Source organism: Pistacia vera, unplaced genomic scaffold (assembly GCF_008641045.1).
Source record: "Pistacia vera cultivar Batoury unplaced genomic scaffold, PisVer_v2 Contig566, whole genome shotgun sequence".
NCBI classification, from domain to species: Eukaryota; Viridiplantae; Streptophyta; class Magnoliopsida; order Sapindales; family Anacardiaceae; genus Pistacia; species Pistacia vera.
The window spans coordinates 485,076-508,084 of NW_022196408.1; the positions used below are offsets into that span (position 1 = coordinate 485,076).

Sequence of the window (23,009 nt, forward strand, 5' to 3'; positions counted from 1 at the left end):
ATGAGAGTATTTCACAGATATCTGACTTACACATTTAATGGTAGGAAAGAGACAAATGGAAATGTGACGGTTAAGGATTTAATGTTCATGGAAGCAGCAATAGTAGGGAGGCAAGTAAATTCAGCGAAGTTATTGATTTAGAAGTTAGGAGAGGGTCAAGCAGAAAAATGAGAAATATATTGGGGGATGCTTGTTATGTTAATATGTGAGAAGTTGGGTATTCAGATCACCCTTAATGCTGAAGCAAATAAGATTAAGTTTTCTACAAATAATATGTCGAGGATGTGACATTGTGTAAAATGGGTTTGATTAAAAAGAATATGGCAGGAGAATAGTTTGTGATTAGGGATGAAATTGAGGGAGACGCAATGGTTTAGGAAGGTGTATGTGTTCCATAAGGGGTAAATGAATGACAAGTATAGGTGCGCAAAAGAAGAAGAACGAGTATTGAACCTGGATCATCTCAGAATGTAGAAGATATGTCTTCTCATACTTTAGACGAAATAGTAAGCAGATTTGAACAGATGGAAAAGTTTCAAGAGGAGTGTTTTTCACGTATTGAGAGGGAAATGCAAGAACAAAATGATCAATTACAAAGTGATATCAACTTGTTCGCATCAAGAATAGTAGAAACAGTTGAAATCATTGGGGAACGTATGACAGAAATTTTCAGTATGATGAAGAATTTCTCAATAGCCTCCTCCTCCTCTAGTCAACCTCCACCCCCTGCACCATGATGAAGAATTTCTCAATAGTCTCCTCCTTGTCAACATTCTTAGGGGAACGCACTATGAATATTAATTGTCATTATGTGTAGTTCAAATATTAAGCTTTATGTATGAAGATTATATTTGTCTTTTGTTTATAAATAGATTGATTCCAACGGATGTTCTTGATAAAGATTGCCTTTTATTTATAAATAGATTTGCCATTTGTTTATACATATCTCAACTACTTTTTTGAATACATATGTATATGTAATACTAGACATACCCAAAGACATCAAAATTCAAATCTCAAATGAAATGCATATCCAAAATTCCATCTACAGTCGGAGTCTGCAATGTGACGATAATATATATTGAAAACATTCATAATAAGTTACATTAAGGTCATTATCATGAATTCACAACCCTACAGCAGATAGCCTACTCATACACAACCAATGACCAAAATACTAAAAACAAAACAACTGAATCAACATACAACTCAACTGCATTTGGCAAAAATTAACCAAAGCATGAATAATTTCTACCAACTACAATTTTATATGCTTTAACTTGTCAACAATATCAAACATCTCTCAACGAGACATGTTCATCATTTACAAACTCTTGTCCAGTACAGAAATTATTTTGTCCTGCGAGATTCTAAACCAGACCAGTGGACAACTGTCATTGTTTAATAACCATAATTTAGCACACGTTATAGAAAACTTAAGCCAATTACAATTATACAACACACATAACACATACCTGGGTAGTAACAACATCATTCGATAATACTTGAGTTTTCGCATTGGCCACGGAAGTAAATGAAAGAAATTGTTCCTTTTCTCGCTTTATTGATGATCCTTTTCCTAAAAAGTAGCATAACACATTAATGATCAAGTCGATATTATTATAAACTTCAAATAAGTAAATAATGTTTCAAAAAAAAATATCATGTAAGAATAGATGTATAACTCATACCAATTCTTTGTTTTTGTAATTTTTTCTTTTTAACCCTACGCACAATTTCTTCAACCTTCGATTGCTTTCTTTTACATGGAGGATGACATTTGCTACGAGCTGCATGTGGGCTAATAATTAGACTATTCCCCTCTTTCAGAGGACTGTCCCCATCTTTACTACTCAAACCGGTTGTGGAAGAGATGTTCACTTTTATACCAAGCCCTCTCTCACTTTCCTTTTGCTCCAACTTTTTTCTCATATCAATCATAAACTCTATCAACATATTATAATCTTCCTCATTGTTTGATGCCATATCGACTACTATCAACATTATATTAGACAACTTATCAAAACGTTGTCCTTTAATGTTGGTGCTCCATCTATTATAACTCACATTAATTTTCGTATGGCATCTATTTATATTTTTCCTCCAATGCCGTAAAATGTACTTTTTTGGAACGTGTGAAACCCTTTTATGAATCAACACCATAATGGCATGTCTGCATAAAATCCCCTTGAACTCAAAAAATGGCAAGTACAACGAATATCACACGAACTTTCTTCAAAGTATACCGCAAAGGGAACACGGTGACTACTATCTCCAAACCAAACATCTTCTAAAACTTAATACTCACATTTATTCAGAAAAGATAATTCATAATAAATCTTCCCCGGAATCTCTTCTTGAAACACTTTAAACTTTGCAGTTGTGTATGCACTTTCAAATTATTTCTCAATAGGGTAATTAGTTATGTATGGTATCCAAGATTTGAAAGATCTAAAATCAGCCTCCCTTCCTTTTTCCACTTTATCTCGCAATGCATTATCATATTGTTCCACAAATTGTTTCGAAGTAGTTTTGGGATTTACATATCTATCAAAAAATGTATGCATACTTTCACTACACTGGGTAGTAGACATACTTGCCCAGAAAGTATCTTTAAGAAATGTAGGCATCCATCATACTCTTTCTTTGTACAATCCACATAACCATCTATTCTCGTGAAGGTTACGCACATCAACAAATTGGTTCTACCCCTCTTCAAACTCTTCACATGTAAAGGAATCATACACAATATTTTGTAACTTAAACTTTATAGTTTCAAATTCCTTATACCCTCTTAACTTTAAGGCACTTTCTTCATTATATGCCACAAACACCACCTATGTCTTGTACCAAGGAACACAATTTCAATTGCATTTTGCATGGTCTTATCTTGATCAGTGATAATTCCATTAGGAGCAACATCCATGCATTCAAGCCAAGAACGAAATAGTCATACAAATGTTTTAGTGTCCTCATAGGAAATTAACCCACAACCTAACAACGTCGAATGTCCATGATGATCAATCCCCGCAAAAGCAGAAAATAATATATCATACTTGTTCATCAGATACATTGTGTCGAAGGTGACAACATCACCAAATTCTTTATATGTAGCCCTACATCTAGCATCAACTCATAACACATTCTATAATCGACTCTCTTCATCTACATCAATCATGTACCAGAAATTTGAATTCTCCTTTTGCATTTTCATAAAATACTCGAGTACTTCCAAAACATCTCCAACTACAAGTCGTAGCTTTCTCACTTTTTCAATGTAATTCTTACAATCTTTTTGTAGAAACGTCAAATCTCTAAGCCTCCTGCCTCAACTGAACATAACTAAAAATTTTTACGCGGTCTAATCCCAATCACATCATTAACTTCAAGTCTCCTTTTCACATAAGGTTGTATCGTTCGGTTAACCTTGAAATATCTTCTTTTTTTCGGACTTGTAAGATCATGGTTATGTTCAAGTACAACTAATTTAATTTCCCATTTGCATTCACCATTCAAAGTTGCACTAATCAGACTCTTACAATCTGTTTTGGCTAGAGGTTTTTTTTTCAAGGTATTTCTGGATTTACATCTCTCCATCCCATAACAAGAACATGTCATTGTCACATATCTCATCTCCCCATCATCACCTTTCTTTGACGTACATATCATTGCTTCAAATCCCATTTTGTTACCATACCATTTGTAATACTTCACCAGACTATCAACTGAATCAAACACCATTCTAATATAAGGCTTCACTTCTTCCTCTACACATCCCATATCTTCTAATTCATCACGTTCATTTTCTTAATCATTTAATAGTTTTATAATGGACAAAATTAGAATGTACTAATACAACACATCATAAGAAACAATACGATACAATAAATTTAAAATCATGTTAACAAAAAAGTTAAGGTTTTGAGCACAATTTACCTCAACATCATTGAAATGAGGCAAACTGGACTCTTCCATATTCTGTAATTTAATGCAAAACCAATACTAGTGTTTGCGTTCATAAATCCGATTCACAACAATCACCAACAAATATTCTCTATCAGTTATTTTCTATTGTAACATATATTCAATCCAAAATAGAATACAAAACTAAATAAATGCATAAGTTAAATAAAAACCGCTTAACAACCTCAACAAATCTTTCTAATCTAAACATATTTTGATCTTCATATCTCCCTTTCCACCCTAAACGATTGTTTTATGAAAAATTTATGGCTTCTTTCTTGTCACGGTAGTTGGTTGTTAAGGAAGAAACTGATTGTGGCTGTTGAGGAACAAACTGGTACAGTCGCAGATGAGAAGAATGTAGACGCAAAGAACAGACGGGAACGATGAAGCAAAAGGCAATAGGTATAAAATGAAGTTTTTTCTTTTTTGTTTCGCTCACAAAATTTTGGCTCTTGTTTTGGAGAAGTCGTATTGGAGAAGCTAATGTTTTTTACAAATAGAAAAAAAAAAAAAAAAAAAGTAAATTAAGAAAAACATTTTATTATATTATGGACCGTCCTTTTTATATGGACTCCCGTCCATAACATATGGACAGGCGTCCAAAAAATTTGTTTTAAAATTTTTATATTAATTGAAAGTATTGACGTGCATCCATTATATGTTGACGCTCGTCCACAAGTTAGGGATGCCCGTCCACTGAATAATGGACAGGCGTCCAACAATTTGTTTTAATTTTTTTTTTTTTAATTTACAGTATGGACATCTGTTATATGTGGACGCCCATCCAAAATGTAGGGACGGGCATCCATAACTAATGAACAGGCGTCCTTGCATTTCGTCCATACTTTATTTTATTTAACGTATGGACGGGCGTCCATTATATATGGACATCCGTCCATTATTTTTATTTATAAGCTTTTTTTCCATTTACTGATGAACGGACGTCCTTTAAATGTGGACTAATGGTCGTCCATCGTTGATGAACGGCCGTTTACTCACAAAATATTTGTTAATAGGATACATGGCTAGTCTGAGTCATAGGACACGTAATTCGGTGTAAGAATTTGATTCACAGTCCCGGTGTCTGTAGCATTATTATTCAATAAAAAAGCCAAACAGGTCGAATCAATAGACCATACAAGCCCACGAGTTTGAAAAGAAGCTGGGCAATGCACATAAAACTGGAAGCCCAATATATGAGCAGTAAGCTTTCCTTGTTAACTAACTCCAATATTTCCTGGAGAAGTATTTATTTAATTAGTATCTCCATTTTAAATACACTCATTTTATACTTATAAACCCCATCTAACATCCAAATATCCTTCAAACCTTAATTAGATTTTTTTTTTTTAACACCCCTTTCTCCAATTTCAACTTTAGAATCAAAATATTAGTTTTAATGTTGCAAAATATGAAAAATGGATGTATTTTTTCGTCAAACAAACAATTTCAAAGATTATGATAATTTAGATTAAGAATTTGTGCAAGAAAATATGGTTTAAACTGTAAAATAGAGTGCGGGTGTACTTAGAATTTATATTGTCCTTTCTCGTAATTGTTTTTAAGGTTAAACTTGTCAACAACAAAAAAAACTTTTAGAAGTGGGGGATACCTATCAAATAGGTAGGGTTGAAAACCACTTCCTATCACAGGATAAGGACGTGTACATAGTGTCCAAGCGATATAAAAACCTTGGACTTGGGTCGGGTTTGCCAAGTTGCATTTTAAAAATGCAAGCTTGGGCCTACTCGGGCTTCAGGCTCGAGTTGGATTGATATAATGGGAGTTCTTTAAAATTTTACTTGATGGATTATGCATGGGGTTAGAAGAATTTTTTACGGCGTTATTACTAATTTCGCATTAGATGTAGTTTACGGTTTTTTTTTTTTTTTTTTTTTTTGAAATTTTAGGTGTTGTCATAGTTTTTATTGGGTTATCCCTAATTTTAAAAATTTATAAAGGGATATTATTGATTAAGAGACAACCTTTGTAAATTTGATTAAAAAATGACAAGTTTTGTAATATACCAAAAAGAGACAAACTATCGTTTGTCTCTGTTATAACTAACTAGGCGTTAGGCCAATAAAGTAATTTTAGAGTTACCAAGCTACTGAAGACAAAATTAACCTAATCAAATATTTAATATGTTGTTCAATGAAAGGGTTCCACGTGGCAAAAACCTAAATTATTTCTTCATCTTCTTGGTCGCTTTCCAGTTTTCCATTTGATTACTCCCCACCCCATTTTCATCATCACATTTTTATTACTCCCCCGTTGATCCCATAGAATTTCCTAAACATTCATGTAAGAAGTCCACAAAATATATCATATTTAGAACAATCCCACAAAGTAATACAAACCTTCATATCAAAATTAAAAACAAATGTAAAAAATGACTAAAAAGAATCAAATGTTTTTTTGGGTGTTGGAGTCACTAGCCTAGCCAAGGGCTGTAAACGAGTCGAGTCGAGTTTCACCTAAACAAGCCTAACTTGGTTTTACTATTGTCGAGTTTGAGTCGAATCTCAAGCCGACTAAGCCAAAAAAATCGAGTTCAAGACTCGACTCGTTTGTAATCGTATGACTCGTGACTCAACTTGAGCTCATGGACTCGAGTTTGAGCTAGCTCAATTGGGCTTGTGTGTGGTGGGAGAAGGCTAGGAAAAGGTTGGTTGGGAGAAAAAAGTCGAGCAGGTGGGTGGTGATGTCTAAAAAGGCTTGGGTTTTGGTTGGGGTAAATGGTAGAGCAGGTGGTGTGCGTCAAGGTGGGGAGGCTACGGGGAAAGCTTGGGAATGGTGGAAAACCAGAAAAATGACTAGCAAAACACTATCAAAACAAACTTCTCAATACGCACAACAGTCTCCCACAAATTTCCCTACCAATCAAACTCCACAAACAACAAATTCGGTCACAAAACGCGACTTTCATGTTGAAAATCCTTTGACTTTTTGAAGTGGATTGTGGAAGACTTTGCAGATTGGGGTAAAAAGGGTCGTCGTTGGCCAAGGACACAGCGAGGAGAGGCGGCGGTCAACGGAATAACAACAATATGAAGCAGTGGTTGACGGATGCTAATTTAGGGGTTAAGGTTCTAAGAAATTGGCTTTGCGCAAATGTTTCAGAGTCTGATTTGATTTTTTGTTTAATTGGGAATTGGGGGTCAATTGTCATTTTTTAAAACTTTTGCATACAAAATAACACCCCCAATACATGTAAATATCGCATATAACCCATTCGATCGTGGAAATCTTGCGAGCCTAGTCAAGCCGAGTCAAGGGTCACTTGAACTCAAATTTTGGCTCAATCCTAGCCGCTCACAAGTTGGCTCGGCTCGGAGATCTCAAGTCGATCCCTAACTTTCAACGAGTTGAGCTGATTCACGAACGGCTCGACTTTGCTGACACCCTTAGCCTCACACCATGGCAAGCCTGGAAGCGCCTCCTCCTCCTATTCGTCGAGCCGCTTTGTGCGTTGAAGATGCCATGTCGCTTTGCACTAAAGTCATCAGCCAAGCTTAGCGACCCTGACAAAGTTTTAGTTTTTGGTTTGGCATGGCTGTTACAAAACGGCTAGTCTTTGTGTTTTAGGAAAGGGGAATGAGAGGTGAGACTTGAGAGAAAGAGAGGAGAGGAAAGATTCAATTAATTGCTAATTTTAGCGTTAGTTTTATAAAAGACTATATTATCCTTCAGTTTTTTATTACTGTTTGCATAGGATATTTGTCTTTTAAGATTTTCCGTTAAACTTAACTTTGACTAATGGTAATTTATCTCTTTTCTGTGTATTTAAGAATTAGTGTCCTTTTTTAATGTATTTTATAAAAAGTTGTCTCTTAATTGATAATATCCTTTAGAGTAAATGACATAGTCCCACCCAAGGTTTGATGAAATCTCATGTTGGTACCCTTAGTTACATTTGTTCCAGGTTCTCACCCTTAAAATAACACGGTTAGCAATTTTTAGGGTATAGAGGATGCAATTACCATAATGCCCTTAACCGTAAATTAATAAATTATGTTTTAACCCCTAAATTAGTAGAATTATAAAACTTACCATTTTATTTTCAAATTATCTCAATAACACCCTCGGTCACTGCACACCCTCTCGATTTTTTCCCAATATAGGCTGTTTTCGACAGTGTCAAAACCCCTGGTCACCTCCATCACCTTCCCCATAGTCTGTCATCCAAAACTCCTTTGGTTCCTAACTCATTGGCCCCTCTAATCGCCAACACCGTTAGGCTTAGGGTTTTGTTGTTCTTCGCGGGATTCTGATCGATTTCGGCGGCGAAAATCCAATTGGACACCACCACTGCAACCAACATCTCCAACTCTATAAAACCCATATGTCCTAGTAATCGTTTAGTCATCGCTCGCCTATCGAGAGTTTGTGTTCATCGGCCATTTTTTGAAGAAGTGGTGGAAGGCAAACGGTGAGTTGTTGTGGCTGGGAAGGTTAGGTGTTTTGTAGGGGAGGATGCGAGGAGTCAAATGGTGGTGGTGGTGGTTGGGGTTGTTGCCATTAAAAATAGCTGAAAACTGGCAAAAATTAGTCTCATGTCGCGGCTACCATGGCCAACGATCGGCGAGTAATGAGAGGTTGTGAAGGATAAGGTTTTTTAGAGGGGAGGATGGGGGTTCAAATGGTGGTAACAAGGGTGATTTTGGGTGGAAGAATCGCCGAAAAAAAGGCAAAAAACATCGGGGACACTGTTTGCTAACGTGCGTTGGAGGACTGTTAAAGGCAGCGAGCTGCTAACATGAGCCGCCCATGCAAAATGACCAATTTACCCCTTTACCATTACATCAAACACTTTTTCATTACTTTAAGGGTGGAAATCTAGAATAAATATAACCAGAGGTACCAACTTAGGATTTGGTCAAACCTTGGGTGGGAATATGTCGTTTACTCTATCCTTTACGCTTTTATAAAACTTCATATAACATACCCGAGCCCGGGTCCAAGTGTAATGTATGCTGAGGATTGTCTTTTTTTTTTTTTTATTGGCACCCTATTAATGAACTAAAGAAGTCCCACCTTCAAATAAATTTTATAATGACAAATTTATCCTTATGTTAAATTATTAAAATTAATTTTAATTTCTTATTTTTTACAAATACTTTAGACACCCCAATATTATCTCATAAACCATAATTTTTGTTATACTATTCAAATCATAGTTATGACAAAAAGATAATTGTATGGAGAAAAAGAAGACTTTCAATAGAATATATCAAGTCACAAGCAATACAAAATATTATTGTTATTTTTCTTCAGGGTATTGGTAATTATATTAATCTATATATTTTTTGTCTTGTATTTAAAAAAAAAAAACAAAAATTCAATGAAGGACATTTATAAATGTGTGCTAATCAAATTCCTACATGGCTAAATTAAGGGTTTTAGTAATTCAGAATAAAATATCAAACTTATCTTGTATAAACAAGTCAAATAATACGTAATTAGATAAGACAGTTGTATATATCAAAAGTGATGATATATAGGTGGGAATTGATGAACACATAGAAGGAAAATTATAGATAATCCAAATCAGTTTATGCAAATATGCACAAATAATGCTTTCCACTAGTATTTCTTATTTATTTATTGTCTCCCATTAGTCCTCCACTGCAACATTAGCTTATTAAAGATCTTCAAATCAAATCAATCAAATCAATCATCCATACCAATATCATTTAAGATTAATTCGAAGCAATTAATGAGGCATCTTATGATTGTAAGGTTGAAAATTTGAATTTTTTAATTGAATTGTGTATATGCTTATATAATTAGTTAAAAATACATTATTAGGTCTCTCATTTAAAACGAAGCTATATAGTTACTTAATATAGCACAATTATAAATAATGATACTAGCTAAAAGCTGCAACAATCCCTAATGGATCCTACATATAATTAATATATACATTAACTTTTTAATTGATTATAATTGTATATAACACTTTATTTATAATCTCAAAATGGTATCAATTTAGATTTAGACCACGAAGAATTTGATGTTTGTAAAAAGTGTTTGTGAATGACTAAGTGAAAAGCAGTTCTTGGAAGTGGGAATTGAAAGTGTAGTGTGGGCAATTTCGTGTTATTGATGAAGACAATAAAATGAATGATTGAGAGAGGAAGCAAGCATGCTAGGCTAAGCTCTATTAATGGCAAAGCAAAGTATAGAGGAGAGGACAGATGTCAATGGAAGCTTAGATTGGAAGAAAGAGGCAGCTCCACTAACATAAGCATTGAAGATTTTGGACAGGGAATTTTGGTTGGTGATGGATAGGGGGGGTGTTTGACTGTTTGTGGCCTCGGTTTCTTTTTTATTTTTAGGTTCTCTACAAGTAAATAATATAAGGTTATATTTTAAACACCTGATTTTGTGTAAGCATCACCGGGAAGACTGATTGTAAAGAAGTAAAAGGAACTTCCATGTTTTGAGTTCGAGTTTTCTTTAGGTAAGGCCCGGGGATTAGTTGAAGTTGAATAAGATGACTGTTTTACAATAGATGTTTTGACCCCAGAAATGGGAAGGAGATAGAAATGCTTTAACAAGACAATGTTACATAGAATGACCACGAGGGAGATAGTGCATGACAGTAAAACTCAAAGTGGAACGCAAAATAATATGAGAAAGTGGGAAAGCATGCATCCCAAATCTTCTTCCTCTAATTGGTCCCGTTTCTCAAAGTTTACACAGCCCCAATCTCCTTTAATTCAAAAATGGAGGCATCAAGAAAACTACATCAAGACAAATACAAAGAATACCATCTCCACCTCCACCTCCACCTCTACCTACCCACTAACAATACCCCTCATAGACACGTTCCTCATTTTGTCATCTAATTATAATTTTAAACTAAAAACTTTAAAGTCATCACGAAGCTACTAGAATTTCGGATGAAGCCATAAAGTTGACCCCTTTCTCCACTATATATACAGACCCTACCTTCACATATTTCACTCACAAAATATTGTACTTGTTTTCGTACATTACTTTGGAGAGTGAAGTGAGAGTGTTGTTCCATTTAGTTCTTCTTTTTGAACATATTGTTTTTAATTGTTGTCATTGTGAAAATGGCCGTGCCAGTTGTAGAGTTATTGGTTTTGCATTCTTGATCTTGCTCCTTGTGGACATTTCTTTTGCTACATCTAGACAGCTGAAGGATATTGGTATAAGTGAGAGGAGGTGGTGTGGCGGAGAAGGAGGAGGTGAGGTGTGGGTCGGGTGGGTTATTTTCTGGGTATGGGTATGGGTCAGGAGAGGGTCAGGTTATGTGGTGGTAGAGGGTCTGGTGGTGGAAGTGGTGGAGGTGGAGGAGGAGGCGGTGGGTCTGGGTCGTCGTAGTGGATACGGGTCTGGGAGTGGAAGTGGATTGGATCAGGATATGGGTCTGAAGTGGGGGCGGGTAGGTGGAGGTGGCGGCGGCGGTGGTGGTAGAGGAGGAGGAGGTGGTGGAGGCTCCGGGCATGGAAGTGGTATGGGTCCGGTTACGGATGGGAGTGGTTCGGTGTATGGAAGTGGTGGCGGTAAGGGAGGTGGTGGTGGTGGTGGAGGCGGTGGTGGAGGAGGAGGCGGTGGAGGCATGGTTCAGGCTATGGTAGCGGGTCTGGATATGGAGGGGGGTTGGGTCAGGATACGGCGGTGGTGGGGATGAATATGAGCCATGAACGTGAAGGTTGATTAATTTAGTTTGGTTTAGGTAGGCATGCATGCATAATTAATATGATTTGTAATTTTCTGAAATAAAATTGCGACGGGATTCACCTCGTGCATGCATGGTGGTGGTGAACGTTGCAATCACCATACGATATTATATATATATTATATATATATATATTATATATATTATATATATATATGACGTCACTGTAACTAAAACCATGTTATTAATAAAGATTTACTTCTTTTTTGTTCGATAATTTAAATACGTGCTTAGTAAACCATAGGATAGTTTTCACTTTAGTGCTTATAATCATTATTTTAAAAACTGGATCGGATAATCTGTTTTGTGGTCAGATCACGGTTCAACCGGTCCAACCGGCGGTCCTTTAGTGCTTATAATCATTATTTTAAAAACCGGACCGAAGGACAATCCGTTTTATTGGTCGGATCACGGTTCAAACGATCCAACCAGTTAGCTATCGGTTGAACTAATGACATCATCACACATCATGATCAGAAGCATCTGATTGCTGGCGCATGACCCACGGTAGTCCTGTATCATAGATACAGCCATACTTGCTGCCCAGTTGATATTGACTTTGCAGCAGCCCCGCAGGCCGAATCAATGTTTCCATACTCATTTTCAATCTGGCAAAACAAAAATGGGGAAAAAAATAAGAACATTGTCAGTGTTTTACTCTTCTAACTAAAAAAGTCAAACAGTAATCAATATATGACTCATTTATTAATTAGAAAATACATCACACTGATTAGAGTTCACAATAAAGCCAAACACCACATTAGTAAAACATTATTAAACACAAATAGGACCTGTGATAAAATGATGGATCCTCCTGAGAGTTGAGAGGCATAATGTTTCTCTCCTGCTTCAGCAGACCAACAATTTTGGTTGTAAATCGCTGCATTTCAGCCTGAACAGAGAACCAAGAATTTAATAACCGATAAATCAATAAACCCAGATATCACAAACTGAAAGCATAAAATAGGCATAGTGAAAACCTTGTATGGTTCGTTATCAGTTCGAAGCTCAATTCCCGGTACAAAATGCAACCAAAGAGGAAATCCTCTGCCCAGAAAATCAAAGAAAATTATATAAAATTTTACTTTAAATGTTTAATCGAAACTACAAATATGCAGTACCATTATCGAATAAAGAATAGAAAAAATTCTCACCCGTAGTTCCATTCAGCACAGACATATGGACCGATGCGTAGATGAACATAAGGACCAGCTTCTGCTACCAACTTCATGAACTTAACCATATCATATCTTCCTTCGAAATTATACTGTAAATTACCAGAAAAAAAAAAAATCGAAGGCTTCATTATTAAACATCTAAAACTAGTCAAATAAAACCACCCCAAAAAATATTCCAAAATATCATATAAGATCAGTTAAAACATTCTGTCTCTCCACTTAATTCCACATTAAAGAGAGAAAAAAAAAGCGAATATTATGAACCTATCTCAAAAATTATAGTTCTTTCTTTCTCTCCTACATTTTCTTAACAACCAAACACACATAGAGAAACTAAAATGAGAAAAAGAACCTGGTTTCGAACTGGTTCATGTATGTCGATTTTCGACGAGGGAGAAACGCGTCGTCGATTTCCGGCGAGGGAGGAACGTGTCGCCATGATTTCAGAGACTAGAGTTGCGATCGATTTCAGCAACGAATGGTTGTGATTTCAGCAAGAGATGGTTGTGATTTCAGCAAGATTGAGTTTTGATTTATGATCTTTTTCAGATTTTCGCGATTTCATTCAAATTTTTTCAGAGGTTTTTGCGCGTAGAGGAACTGAGGAAGAAGGAACTGCGCAGCGCAAAGGGAAAGTGAGAAATCAGGGGTTTTTTTCATTTTTCAGATTGGGCCGTTTTTTCTTGCTGTTCGATTGGACCGACGGTCCAGCACTGTTTAGACAGTCTAATGACGGGTTAAAACAGTTTATTGCGCAGGTTTTTATACTGACTCGAATCGGACACATGACCAATTCACGGTCCAACCGGTTGGACCGGCCTGTTCGGTCTGGCTTTTAAAACAGTGCTTATAATAATGTTACGTGAGTAAAGGTAATTTTTGAGTCAACCATAACCATGAAAATCATTAAGTCCACAAACAATCACAAGCCAGGCGGAGAAACGACTCTTTTTTTTTTTTTAATATCGTAAATAACGAAGAAATTTGAGGAAAACTTCAAAAAAAAATCATTTGGTTTTCTTCCAAAACAGTCAATTACTTTCTCCCTCCAAGATTTAAACTAACATTTATCATTTATCTCAAAGCCTCTTGCAGTAAACACATAAGAATTTGAAGCAAAACTTTTGGGAATTTAATCAACTAGAGTGTTAACCCCATACAACTAATTGCAGAAAATGCAAGAAGAAATTTTGGGACCAACGCTTGCTTCAGTTTTACTCCAACTGCATAAATCTTTGACAATATCAAACTAATTTTCTTCAAAAAGGAGATAGGAAAGGCTTTAAGCAATAGCCAATAGACCAGAGACCCAAAATCTTCGTTTATAACAAACACAAAATCGATACGATAAAAAAACGTGTTTCAAGTCAGGTGACCGATGACCACGAGAGCTCGTGTCAAACAACCTGCATCGATCAAACCATCTTAATACAGAAGAACTGAAATAGTTTGCAGTTATTAGATGCATAAAATAATCACCACGACAACATAGAGAATTTCATTGAGTAAGCAAATGATATCAAGTCTATCCACCAAATCATCTGCAGGAGAGACAACATTTAACAACAAAAACCTCGGGCTTAATCTAAAGCAAAGAATCCTACAAAAACATAGAATTGACACTTGCTAAGTTTAGAACTTACAACTTAATAAGAAACAAATGAAGCTATCTCTGATATTAAGTAAGTGATGATAGCCTACTCGAAGAAACTTCGTTATACAGAGATATATAACTGTATATTAAGAAGAATCCCTATACGAAGCTCAGCCCCAAAAAAAAAAAAAAAAAAAAAAAATTTCCGTTCTTCTTTCTTTCTACTCCGATCACTGTTTTTAAGATTTCTCACCAACTCATTTTGTGAGAAAACATATTGACATGTTTCTAGATCATTAAGAATGCAAGTCAAAAGGAGGTCCGTCAAAAGATTCTCAGCAAGAATGGGTTGCAACACATGAAAATTAATCCATCAACCTCTCAGAAGCATATGCTACCTTCTGCATTATCATGGACTCAGCTGCACGGATTGATCTCTGTGACCCTGAGATAGTGACTTTCCTGCAAACCAGAAACAAGATAGCAAAGACTAAGACCAGTTTTCCACCAAAATTCCCAAACACAACAGGTTCATGAACTCTTTGTTCATTCTTATACCTATCAGTTGTTCCAGACATGAAATCACCTCTATCTGATACTTTTATCCTGGCCCCACTGACCTGAAAAATTGAAGGGCTTCCCTTTAGTGGACACATAGTACTATCAAATAAATTATATTAATTTCCGATTCTCAAACCTGACTAATTTCCATTATATTCCTTCCACCACGACCAACAACCAAACCGATATGCTCATCCGCCACACCAATTGTCACTGAGTTACTCCGATCCTCCTAAAAATCAAAAGAAGGCATTTGTTTTATAAATCAAACAACATAAAAGCATTTTTCCTGAGAGCATCAGTTATCAACAGAGAAAATATCTGATGAGACTTGCCGTGATAATATAGACAGAAAAGGCACAACAGATTGAAATAAACTTATGAAAGAATGATCTGGATATAACTTTACACATTCATATGGAAAGCACAATGAGAAGGGGTAAAACAGTATGCTTGTACACATTGTCAAAACAAGTATGTTTTCCAGGACCTTTAAAGAACTAGGATCCAAACAGTCTTTCAAGCATTTACCAACGTATCTTCTTTAAATACTTCTGCTTATTATCACCAAACAGAAATCAACTTTGGGAAGATAAGCTAGAAAAAGTAGGCCTAAAGAACTTCATCTCGTATGGAATAGATTTAAGATGATACATCACATCAAACAATGGGGTTGTCTACCTAGTAGTTTTATATCATTCAAGTCATGGTAAGTGCTTAAAGAAACAAGCATGCATATTCTACTACACAATTTTAATTCCTTTTCCACCATTCTTAATAATAATAATAATTACAATTAAACAAGGAACATAAGATCCAGGGACTTTCACCGCTGGGTCCCACTTCCTGTGAGCCCTCAATCATGTAGGACTGGTCCTTCTGAATGCATCAATAATCATGGAGTCTATCTCATCATAAATTGACAAACTAGAATGACAAAATTAATAGATTGTGAACAAATGAAATAGTTAAAAACATTAGGGACCACCAATCAGATTCAAGCACCATGGAAGCAAATGAACCTTGTTATTTTGAAACTTCCTTCCAGCCACATTCGGTCCATAGCTTACTGCATTCTGAGCCATTGGTGCAACAGGAGGCACATGGCCATACGGCATACCATGAAAACCAGAGAAGAAAACACCTAAAAGTTCATGTTGAAAGAATTAAATTTCATCAAAATATTTCATAAATAACATATAAATTTCATCTAATAATTCAGAGAGAACAAAGTTTCAGCAACCATTAGGTAACTCGCATTAATCACAACTAACACATCCTAAAAGTTACTAGAGAGAAATGACCATTAATTATTGAAAGTACAAGACCATAGAATTGATTAACAGAAAACTTCCGTTACAAATTCCATAACTGATATCTAGTACAAGACTTCAGATGAACCTTCTTAATTGATTTCAATGCCTAAGTTTACCTACCAAAATTCAGTAAGATTTGAAGGCTACAAATTCAGGATACCGTAATTTGAAGGCTGCAAATTCAGGATACCGTAATCTTCCTAAATTTATTTATTTATTTATTTCGAAGCTATTTCATTCCACTAATACTGTTCTAGTAATTTTGACATCGATGTAACTGCTTCAAGGCTTATATATATAAGGTCGCATTCTTCTGATCTTGAAGACAACAAATAAGTAGAATATTGCAATAATAGGGAAAAGGACTTGGAAAAAAATGACAAACAAAGAAAGGGGCATAATGGATCAGACATGACATCAATATCAGCACTAGCTCATGGTATAAACCAAAATATATATGAGGTCCAAATAATTTTGTAGTTGCAAAATAATGCCCTTTCTAATAATTTCTATTAAGCAAGATAATAGCTTAAATCCAATATATAATCCAATGGGTTAGTTGAGTGGTGACACCTATTGTTTGTTTCCACAAGGTCTAGTGTTTGATTCTTCAAGGCCACCTACCAGTTGAACATAAGTTTTCTACTTCAAATAATTGTAGGGTCACTAAGTGTCTCAGTTTCAAACTCAAGTTGACCAAACCTGACTTCAATTTCACAATTCACGCCAAAGCCAAAGAAGTTACTAAATATAAAATGACAAATAAAAGAATGGCCACGAAGTAATGAGCATACCTTAATCCAAAGGACACAGATGAGATAAATGAAGCATACAAAATTTACAAGTAGCATACAGAAAATACAATCAGAGAAGTGCAAATAAGACTATGATTGGGTTGAATAGGATAATTAAAAACAGACACACCTGCATATGAATAGGGGACACTCATAGTCTGTTTATAATGAGTGTCTTCCATTAGCTTAGACAGAATCAAATCAATTGCCCGCAACTGCTCGTCAAGATGACCGGTCAGCGTCACTAACCTATCATTCAGCCCATAATAATTATGATCCAGAGGAGATATTTTAATGCCAGCTTGGGAGTCCTCAATAAATGACCTACATAAGGGCAAAACTAGATGTCAGCATCGACCTTTTTGCTGCTGTGCTAGCAAATACATGAATATATGCATGACTATTGATTTATTCCACTGTTTATAGTAGCAAATATGTAAATAAGGAACCGAGAAATACATAATTTTTCAAACTTTAGAAATCCAACAACAAGAGGCGATAGAAAAAATAACAGACAAGATGCAATAACAATAATGGTAAAGAAACAACAACTCTGAATTTGAAGTGAATGCTCATAGGCTAACACACCAAGAAGGCTATGGTGCAAGGGGTCTAGCCATCAGCAAGGGTTTATCTCACATTGGCAAAGAGCAAACGAGGCTGATTGTGGTAAAATCTTCAGGGTTTTCTTTGGAACACTAATGATGGCATTATATATAGTCCTTCTCTAGTGAGAAAATTTGTACCTTTACAAAGTGCGTACTTCACTATGAAATAGTAACTGAAGGTAAAGTTGGCCAACTCAACATGGACTGATGATTATCATAGAGATTTGTGGTATGCAATTTGTTTTGCTTTGTTCCTTTCTTTTTTTTTAATAAACAATCCAGGTATGCACAAAAACTCACTAGGTTTTGACAATATCATTACTCTTACCACCAATGATGGTATCCTACAGAATTTATAGATAATAAATCTAAAGTTATTGGGTTGAAGACCCACTACTCTGATTCTCAGATTGGTTGGTTTTATATTTGTGTGAAACAAAGCAATTGTTAAGATCACACCAAGCCAAATCAGCAACAAAAACTATAACTTTACAATCAAGATGACTAAATTTTTTTCTGACAATACATCCGTCCTTTGTGAAACACATCAACCAGCTCAAATATCTAAAAGAATAAAAATGAGAAAGTTTCAAAAGGAATAAAAGTATATATGCTTATTTTCTCAGCAGAGTTTCACAAGCACAGCAACTGAACAATTTTAAAATCACAAAATACAAGAAGCAGTCTCCATACTTTATAATGGCTCCTCCCTTGCCAATTATGCTACCACAAGAGCTATTTGGAACAATTAGTCTCACTTTTGTACTTGGTCCAGCCTCGTAACCATCTTCAGCATGAATCTGACCAAGAAAAAACCTGTATTAATAACATAAAATAATAGATTTCATGGAGTGATTCTTACATCATAAAGAATACCTCACTCAGCAATTTATCAAGAATGAGTTCCACAGCCTTGAGAGTTTCATCAATTGTCCCAGAAATCATAATAATCCTATCAGTTGTTCCTGGAAAAAATTCATGACTGCGTGACAACTGGATTTTTGCCCGAGATTGTGACTGGAAATCAGTAATTGTGGAGCCACCTTTTCCTATGACAGCACCAGCTAAGGGATTTGACACAAGAAACCTAATATATGTTGGCTTCTCTGCAGGGTAATGCGTTATTTCACTTTAGTGTCTATAATAATGTTACATGAGTAAAGGTATTTTTGAGTCAACCATAACCGTGAAAATCATTAAGTCCACAAACAATCACAAACCAGGCGGAGAAAACTGACTCTTTTTTTTTTTTTTTTTAATACCGTAAACTAAGAAGAAATTTGAGGAAAACTTCAAAAAAAAAAAAAAAAAAATTGGTTTTCTTCCAAAACAGTAATTAATTCCCTCCAAGATTTAACAACATTATCATTTATCTCAAAGCCTCTTGCATAAACAATCATAGAATTTGAAGCAAAAATTCTGGGAATTTAATAACTAGAGTGTTAACCCCATACAACTAATTGCAGAAATGCAAGAAATTTTGGGACCAACGCTTGCTTCAGTTTTACTCCAACTGTATAATCTTTGACAATATCAAACTAATTTTCTTCAAAAGGAGATAGGAAAGGCTTTAAGCAAAGCCATAGACCAGAGACCCAAAATCTTCGTTATAACAAACACAAAATCGAGATAAAAAAAGGTTTCAAGTCAGTGAGTGACACGAGAGCCCGTGTCAAACAACCTGCATCGATCAAACCATCTTAATACAGAAGAACTGAAATAGTTTGCCAGTTATTAGATGCATAAATAATCACCACGACAACAATAGAGAATTTCAGAGTAAGCAAATGATATCAAGTTATCCACCAAATCATCTGCAGGAGAGACAACATTAACAACAAAAACCTCGGGCTTAATCTAAAGCAAAGAATCTACAAAAACATAGAATTGACACTTGCTAAGTTTAGAACTTACAACTTAATAAGAAACAAATGAAGCTATCTCTGATATTAAGGAAGTGATGATAGCCTACTCGAGAAGAAACTTCGTTATACAGAGATATAAACTGTATATTAAGAAGAATCCTCTACGAAGCTCAGCCCAAAAAAAAAAAAAAAAAAAAAAAATTCCGTTTTCTTCTTCTACTCCGATCACTGTTTTTAAGATTTCTCACCAACTCATTTTGTGAGAAAAACATATTGACATGTTTCTAGATCATTAAGCATGTCAGTCAAAAGGAGGTCCGTCAAAAAAGTCAGCAAGAATGGGTTGCAACACATGAAAATTAATCATCAACCTCTCAGAAGCATATGTACCTTTGCATTATCATGGACTCGGCTGCACCGGATTGATCTCTGTGACCCTGAGATAGTGACTTTCCTGCAAACCAGAAACAAGATAGCAAAGACTAAGACCAGTTTTCCACCAAAATTCCCAAACACAACAGGTTCATGAACTCTTTGTTATTCTTAACCTATCAGTTGTTCCAGACATGAAATCACCCTATCTGATACTTTTATCCTGGCCCCACTGACCTGAAAAATTGAAGGTTCGCTTTAGGGACACATAGTACTATCAATAAATATATAATTTCCGATTCACAAACCTGACTAATTCATTATATTCCTTCCACACGACCAACAACCAAACCGATATGCTCACCGCCACACCAATTGTCACTGAGTTACTCCGATCCTCTAAAAATCAAAAGAAGGCATTTGTTTTATAAATCAAACAACATAAAAGCATTTCCTGAGAGCATCAGTTATCAACAGAGAAAATATTGATGAGACTTGCCGTGTAATATAGACAGAAAAGGCACAACAGATTGAATAAACTTATGAAAGAATGATCTGGATAAACTTTACACATTCATATGGAAGACAATGAGAAGGGGTAAAACAGTATGCTTGTACACATTGTCAAAACAAGTATGTTTTCAGGACCTTTAAAGAACTAGGATCCAAACAGTCTTCAAGCATTTACCAACGTATCTTCTTTAAATACTTCTGCTTATTATCACCAAACAGAATCAACTTTGGGAAGATAAGCTAGAAAAAGTAGGCCTAAAGAACTTCATCTGTATGGAATAGATTTAAGATGATACATCACATCAAACAATGGGGTTGTTACTAGTAGTTTTATATCATTCAAGTCATGGTAAGTGCTAAAGAAACAAGCATGCATATTCTACTACACAATTTTAATTCCTTTTCCACCATTCTTATAATATATAATTACAATTAAACAAGGAGACATAAGATCAGGGACTTTCACCGCTGGGTCCCACTTCCTGTGAGCCCTCAATCATGTAGGGACTGGTCCTCTGAATGCATCAATAATCATGGAGTCTATCTCATCATAAATTACAAAATAGAATGACAAAATTAATAGATTGTGAACAAATGAAATAGTTAAAAACATTAGGGACCACCAATCAGATTCAAGCACCATGGAAGCAAATGAACCTTGTTATTTTGAAACTTCCTTCCAGCCACATTCGGTCCATAGTTACTGCATTCTGAGCCATTGGTGCAACAGGAGGCACATGGCCATACGGCATACCATGAAAACCAGAGAAGAAAACACCTAAAAGTTCATGTTGAAAGAATTAAATTTCATCAAAATATTTCATAAATAACATATAAATTTCATCTAATAATTCAGAGAGAACAAAGTTTCAGCAACCATTAGGTAACTCGCATAATCACAACTAAAACAATCCTAAAAGTACTAGAGAGAAATGACCATTAATTATTGAAAGTACAAGACCAAGGAATTGATTAACAGAATCGACAAATCAGTTTATGCAAATATGCACAAATAATGCTTTCCACTAGTATTTCTTATTTATTTTATGGTCTCCCATTAGTGTCCCACTGCAACATTAGCTTATTAAAGATCTTCAAATCAATTCAAATCAAATCAATCATCCATACCAATATCATTTATAGATTAATTTCGAAGCAATTAATGAGGCATCTTATGATTGTAAGGTTGAAAATTTGAATTTTTTAATTAGAATTGTGTATATGCTTAATAATTAATTAGTAAAAATAACATTATTAGGTCTCTCATTTAAAACGAAGACTATATATGTTAACTTAAAATAATAGCACAATTATAAATAATGATACTAGCTAAAAGCTGCAACAATCCCTAATGGATCCTACATATAAATTAATATCTACATGAACTTTTTAATTGATTATAATTGTATATAATACCTTATTTATAATCTAACAAAATGGTATCAAATTTAGACCACGAAGAAGTTGATATTTGTAAAAAAGGATGTGTGAATGACTAAGTGAAAAGCAAGTTCTTGGAAGTGGGAATTGAGAAGTATAGTGTGGGGGCAATTTCGTGTTATTGATGAAGACAATAAAATAAATGATTGAGAGAGGAAGCAATCATGCTAGGGTAAGCTCTATCTAATGGTGAAAGCAAAGTAGAGAGGAGAGGACAGATGTCAATGGAAGCTTAGATTGGAAGAAAGGAGGCAGCTCCACTAACATAAGCATTGAAGATTTGGACAGGGAATTTTGGTTGGTGATGGATAGTGGGGGTGTTTGACTGTTTGTGGCCTCGGTTTCTTTTTTATTTTTAGGTTCTCTACAAGTAAAATAATATAAAGGTATATTCAGTTTTAACACCTGAATTTTGTGTAAACCATCACGGGAAGACTGATTGTAAAAGAGTAAAAAGAGGTTTCATGAGTTTTTGAGTTCGAGTTTTCTCAGATATTAATAGAGGTGGTTACCTTGCCAACAGTTCTAAGGGCCGGGGATTAGTTGAAGTTCAATAAGATGACTGTTTTATAATAGATGTTTTCACCCAAGAAATGGGAAGGAGATAGAAATGCTTAATAACAAGACAAATGTTACATAGAATGACAACGAGGGAGATAGTGCATGACAGTAAAACTCAAAGTGGAACGCAAAAATAATATGAGAAAGTGGGAAAGCATGCATCCCAAATCTTCTTCCTCTAATTGGTCCCGTTTCTCAAAGTTTACACAGCCCCAATCTCCCTTTAAGTCAAAAATGGAGGCATCAGAGAAAACTACATCAAGACAAATACAAAGAATACCATCTCCACCTCCACCTCCACCTCCACCTCCACCTCTACCTACACCACTAACATAACCCATCATAGACACGTTCCTCATTTTGTCATCTAAATTATAATTTTAAACTAAAAACTTTAAAGTCATCACGAAGCTACTAGAATTTCGGATGAAGCCATAAAGTTGACCCCATTTCTCCACTATATATACAGACCCTACCTTCACATATTTCACTCAAAAAATATTGTACTTGTTTTACGTACATTACTT

The 23,009-nt window shown here is 35.2% G+C and overlaps 3 protein-coding genes across 3 annotated transcripts; 1 reads left to right on the forward strand and 2 right to left on the reverse strand.

Moving 5' to 3' along the window:
* On the forward strand, nucleotides 1–11,632 carry LOC116108490 (putative glycine-rich cell wall structural protein 1). Its single transcript, XM_031394735.1, has 2 exons — nucleotides 1–110; nucleotides 11,065–11,632. The coding sequence occupies exons 1-2, from the start codon at nucleotides 1–3 to the stop codon at nucleotides 11,630–11,632; spliced, it is 678 nt and encodes a 225-aa protein (XP_031250595.1).
* Nucleotides 11,633–12,140: 508 nt separating this feature from the next.
* LOC116108492 (beta-galactosidase 8-like) lies at nucleotides 12,141–13,304 on the reverse strand. The gene is made up of 5 exons (XM_031394736.1): nucleotides 13,211–13,304; nucleotides 12,835–12,947; nucleotides 12,661–12,727; nucleotides 12,472–12,572; nucleotides 12,141–12,288 (listed from the first exon to the last, which is right to left on the reverse strand). Exons 1-5 carry the CDS (start codon nucleotides 13,295–13,297, stop codon nucleotides 12,141–12,143), a joined length of 516 nt encoding a protein of 171 aa, XP_031250596.1. The 5' UTR covers nucleotides 13,298–13,304.
* Nucleotides 13,305–14,390: 1,086 nt separating this feature from the next.
* LOC116108493 (protein BTR1-like) lies at nucleotides 14,391–22,841 on the reverse strand. Its single transcript, XM_031394737.1, has 11 exons — nucleotides 22,763–22,841; nucleotides 21,186–21,259; nucleotides 20,145–20,205; nucleotides 19,987–20,050; nucleotides 18,608–18,860; nucleotides 18,425–18,531; nucleotides 17,254–17,447; nucleotides 16,036–16,157; nucleotides 15,150–15,245; nucleotides 15,011–15,072; nucleotides 14,391–14,914 (listed from the first exon to the last, which is right to left on the reverse strand). The coding sequence occupies exons 1-11, from the start codon at nucleotides 22,839–22,841 to the stop codon at nucleotides 14,818–14,820; spliced, it is 1,209 nt and encodes a 402-aa protein (XP_031250597.1). The 3' UTR covers nucleotides 14,391–14,817.
* Nucleotides 22,842–23,009: the final 168 nt, after the last annotated feature.

Bases quoted from the DNA above. Each gene is read 5' to 3' on its own strand.
- LOC116108490 (XM_031394735.1), top strand. From the start codon at position 1: ATGAGAGTATTTCACAGATATCTGACTTACACATTTAATGGTAGGAAA. The intron at 111-11,064 runs GCAAGTAAATTC...TGGCCGTGCCAG, and splicing joins GAAGCAGCAATAGTAGGGAG to TTGTAGAGTTATTGGTTTTG.
- LOC116108493 (XM_031394737.1), bottom strand. From the start codon at position 22,841: ATGAGGAACGTGTCTATGATGGGTTATGTTAGTGGTGTAGGTAGAGGT. The intron at 16,158-17,253 runs GTGTGTCTGTTT...ATGAACTTTTAG, and splicing joins TGTCCCCTATTCATATGCAG to GTGTTTTCTTCTCTGGTTTT. The intron at 15,073-15,149 runs GTTTGAGAATCG...TCAATTTTTCAG, and splicing joins ATATAATGGAAATTAGTCAG to GTCAGTGGGGCCAGGATAAA.
- LOC116108492 (XM_031394736.1), bottom strand. From the start codon at position 13,297: ATGGCGACACGTTCCTCCCTCGCCGGAAATCGACGACGCGTTTCTCCC. The intron at 12,948-13,210 runs GTTCTTTTTCTC...GGTAATTTACAG, and splicing joins ATGAACCAGTTCGAAACCAG to TATAATTTCGAAGGAAGATA. The intron at 12,289-12,471 runs GTCCTATTTGTG...TTGTTTTGCCAG, and splicing joins GATCCATCATTTTATCACAG to ATTGAAAATGAGTATGGAAA.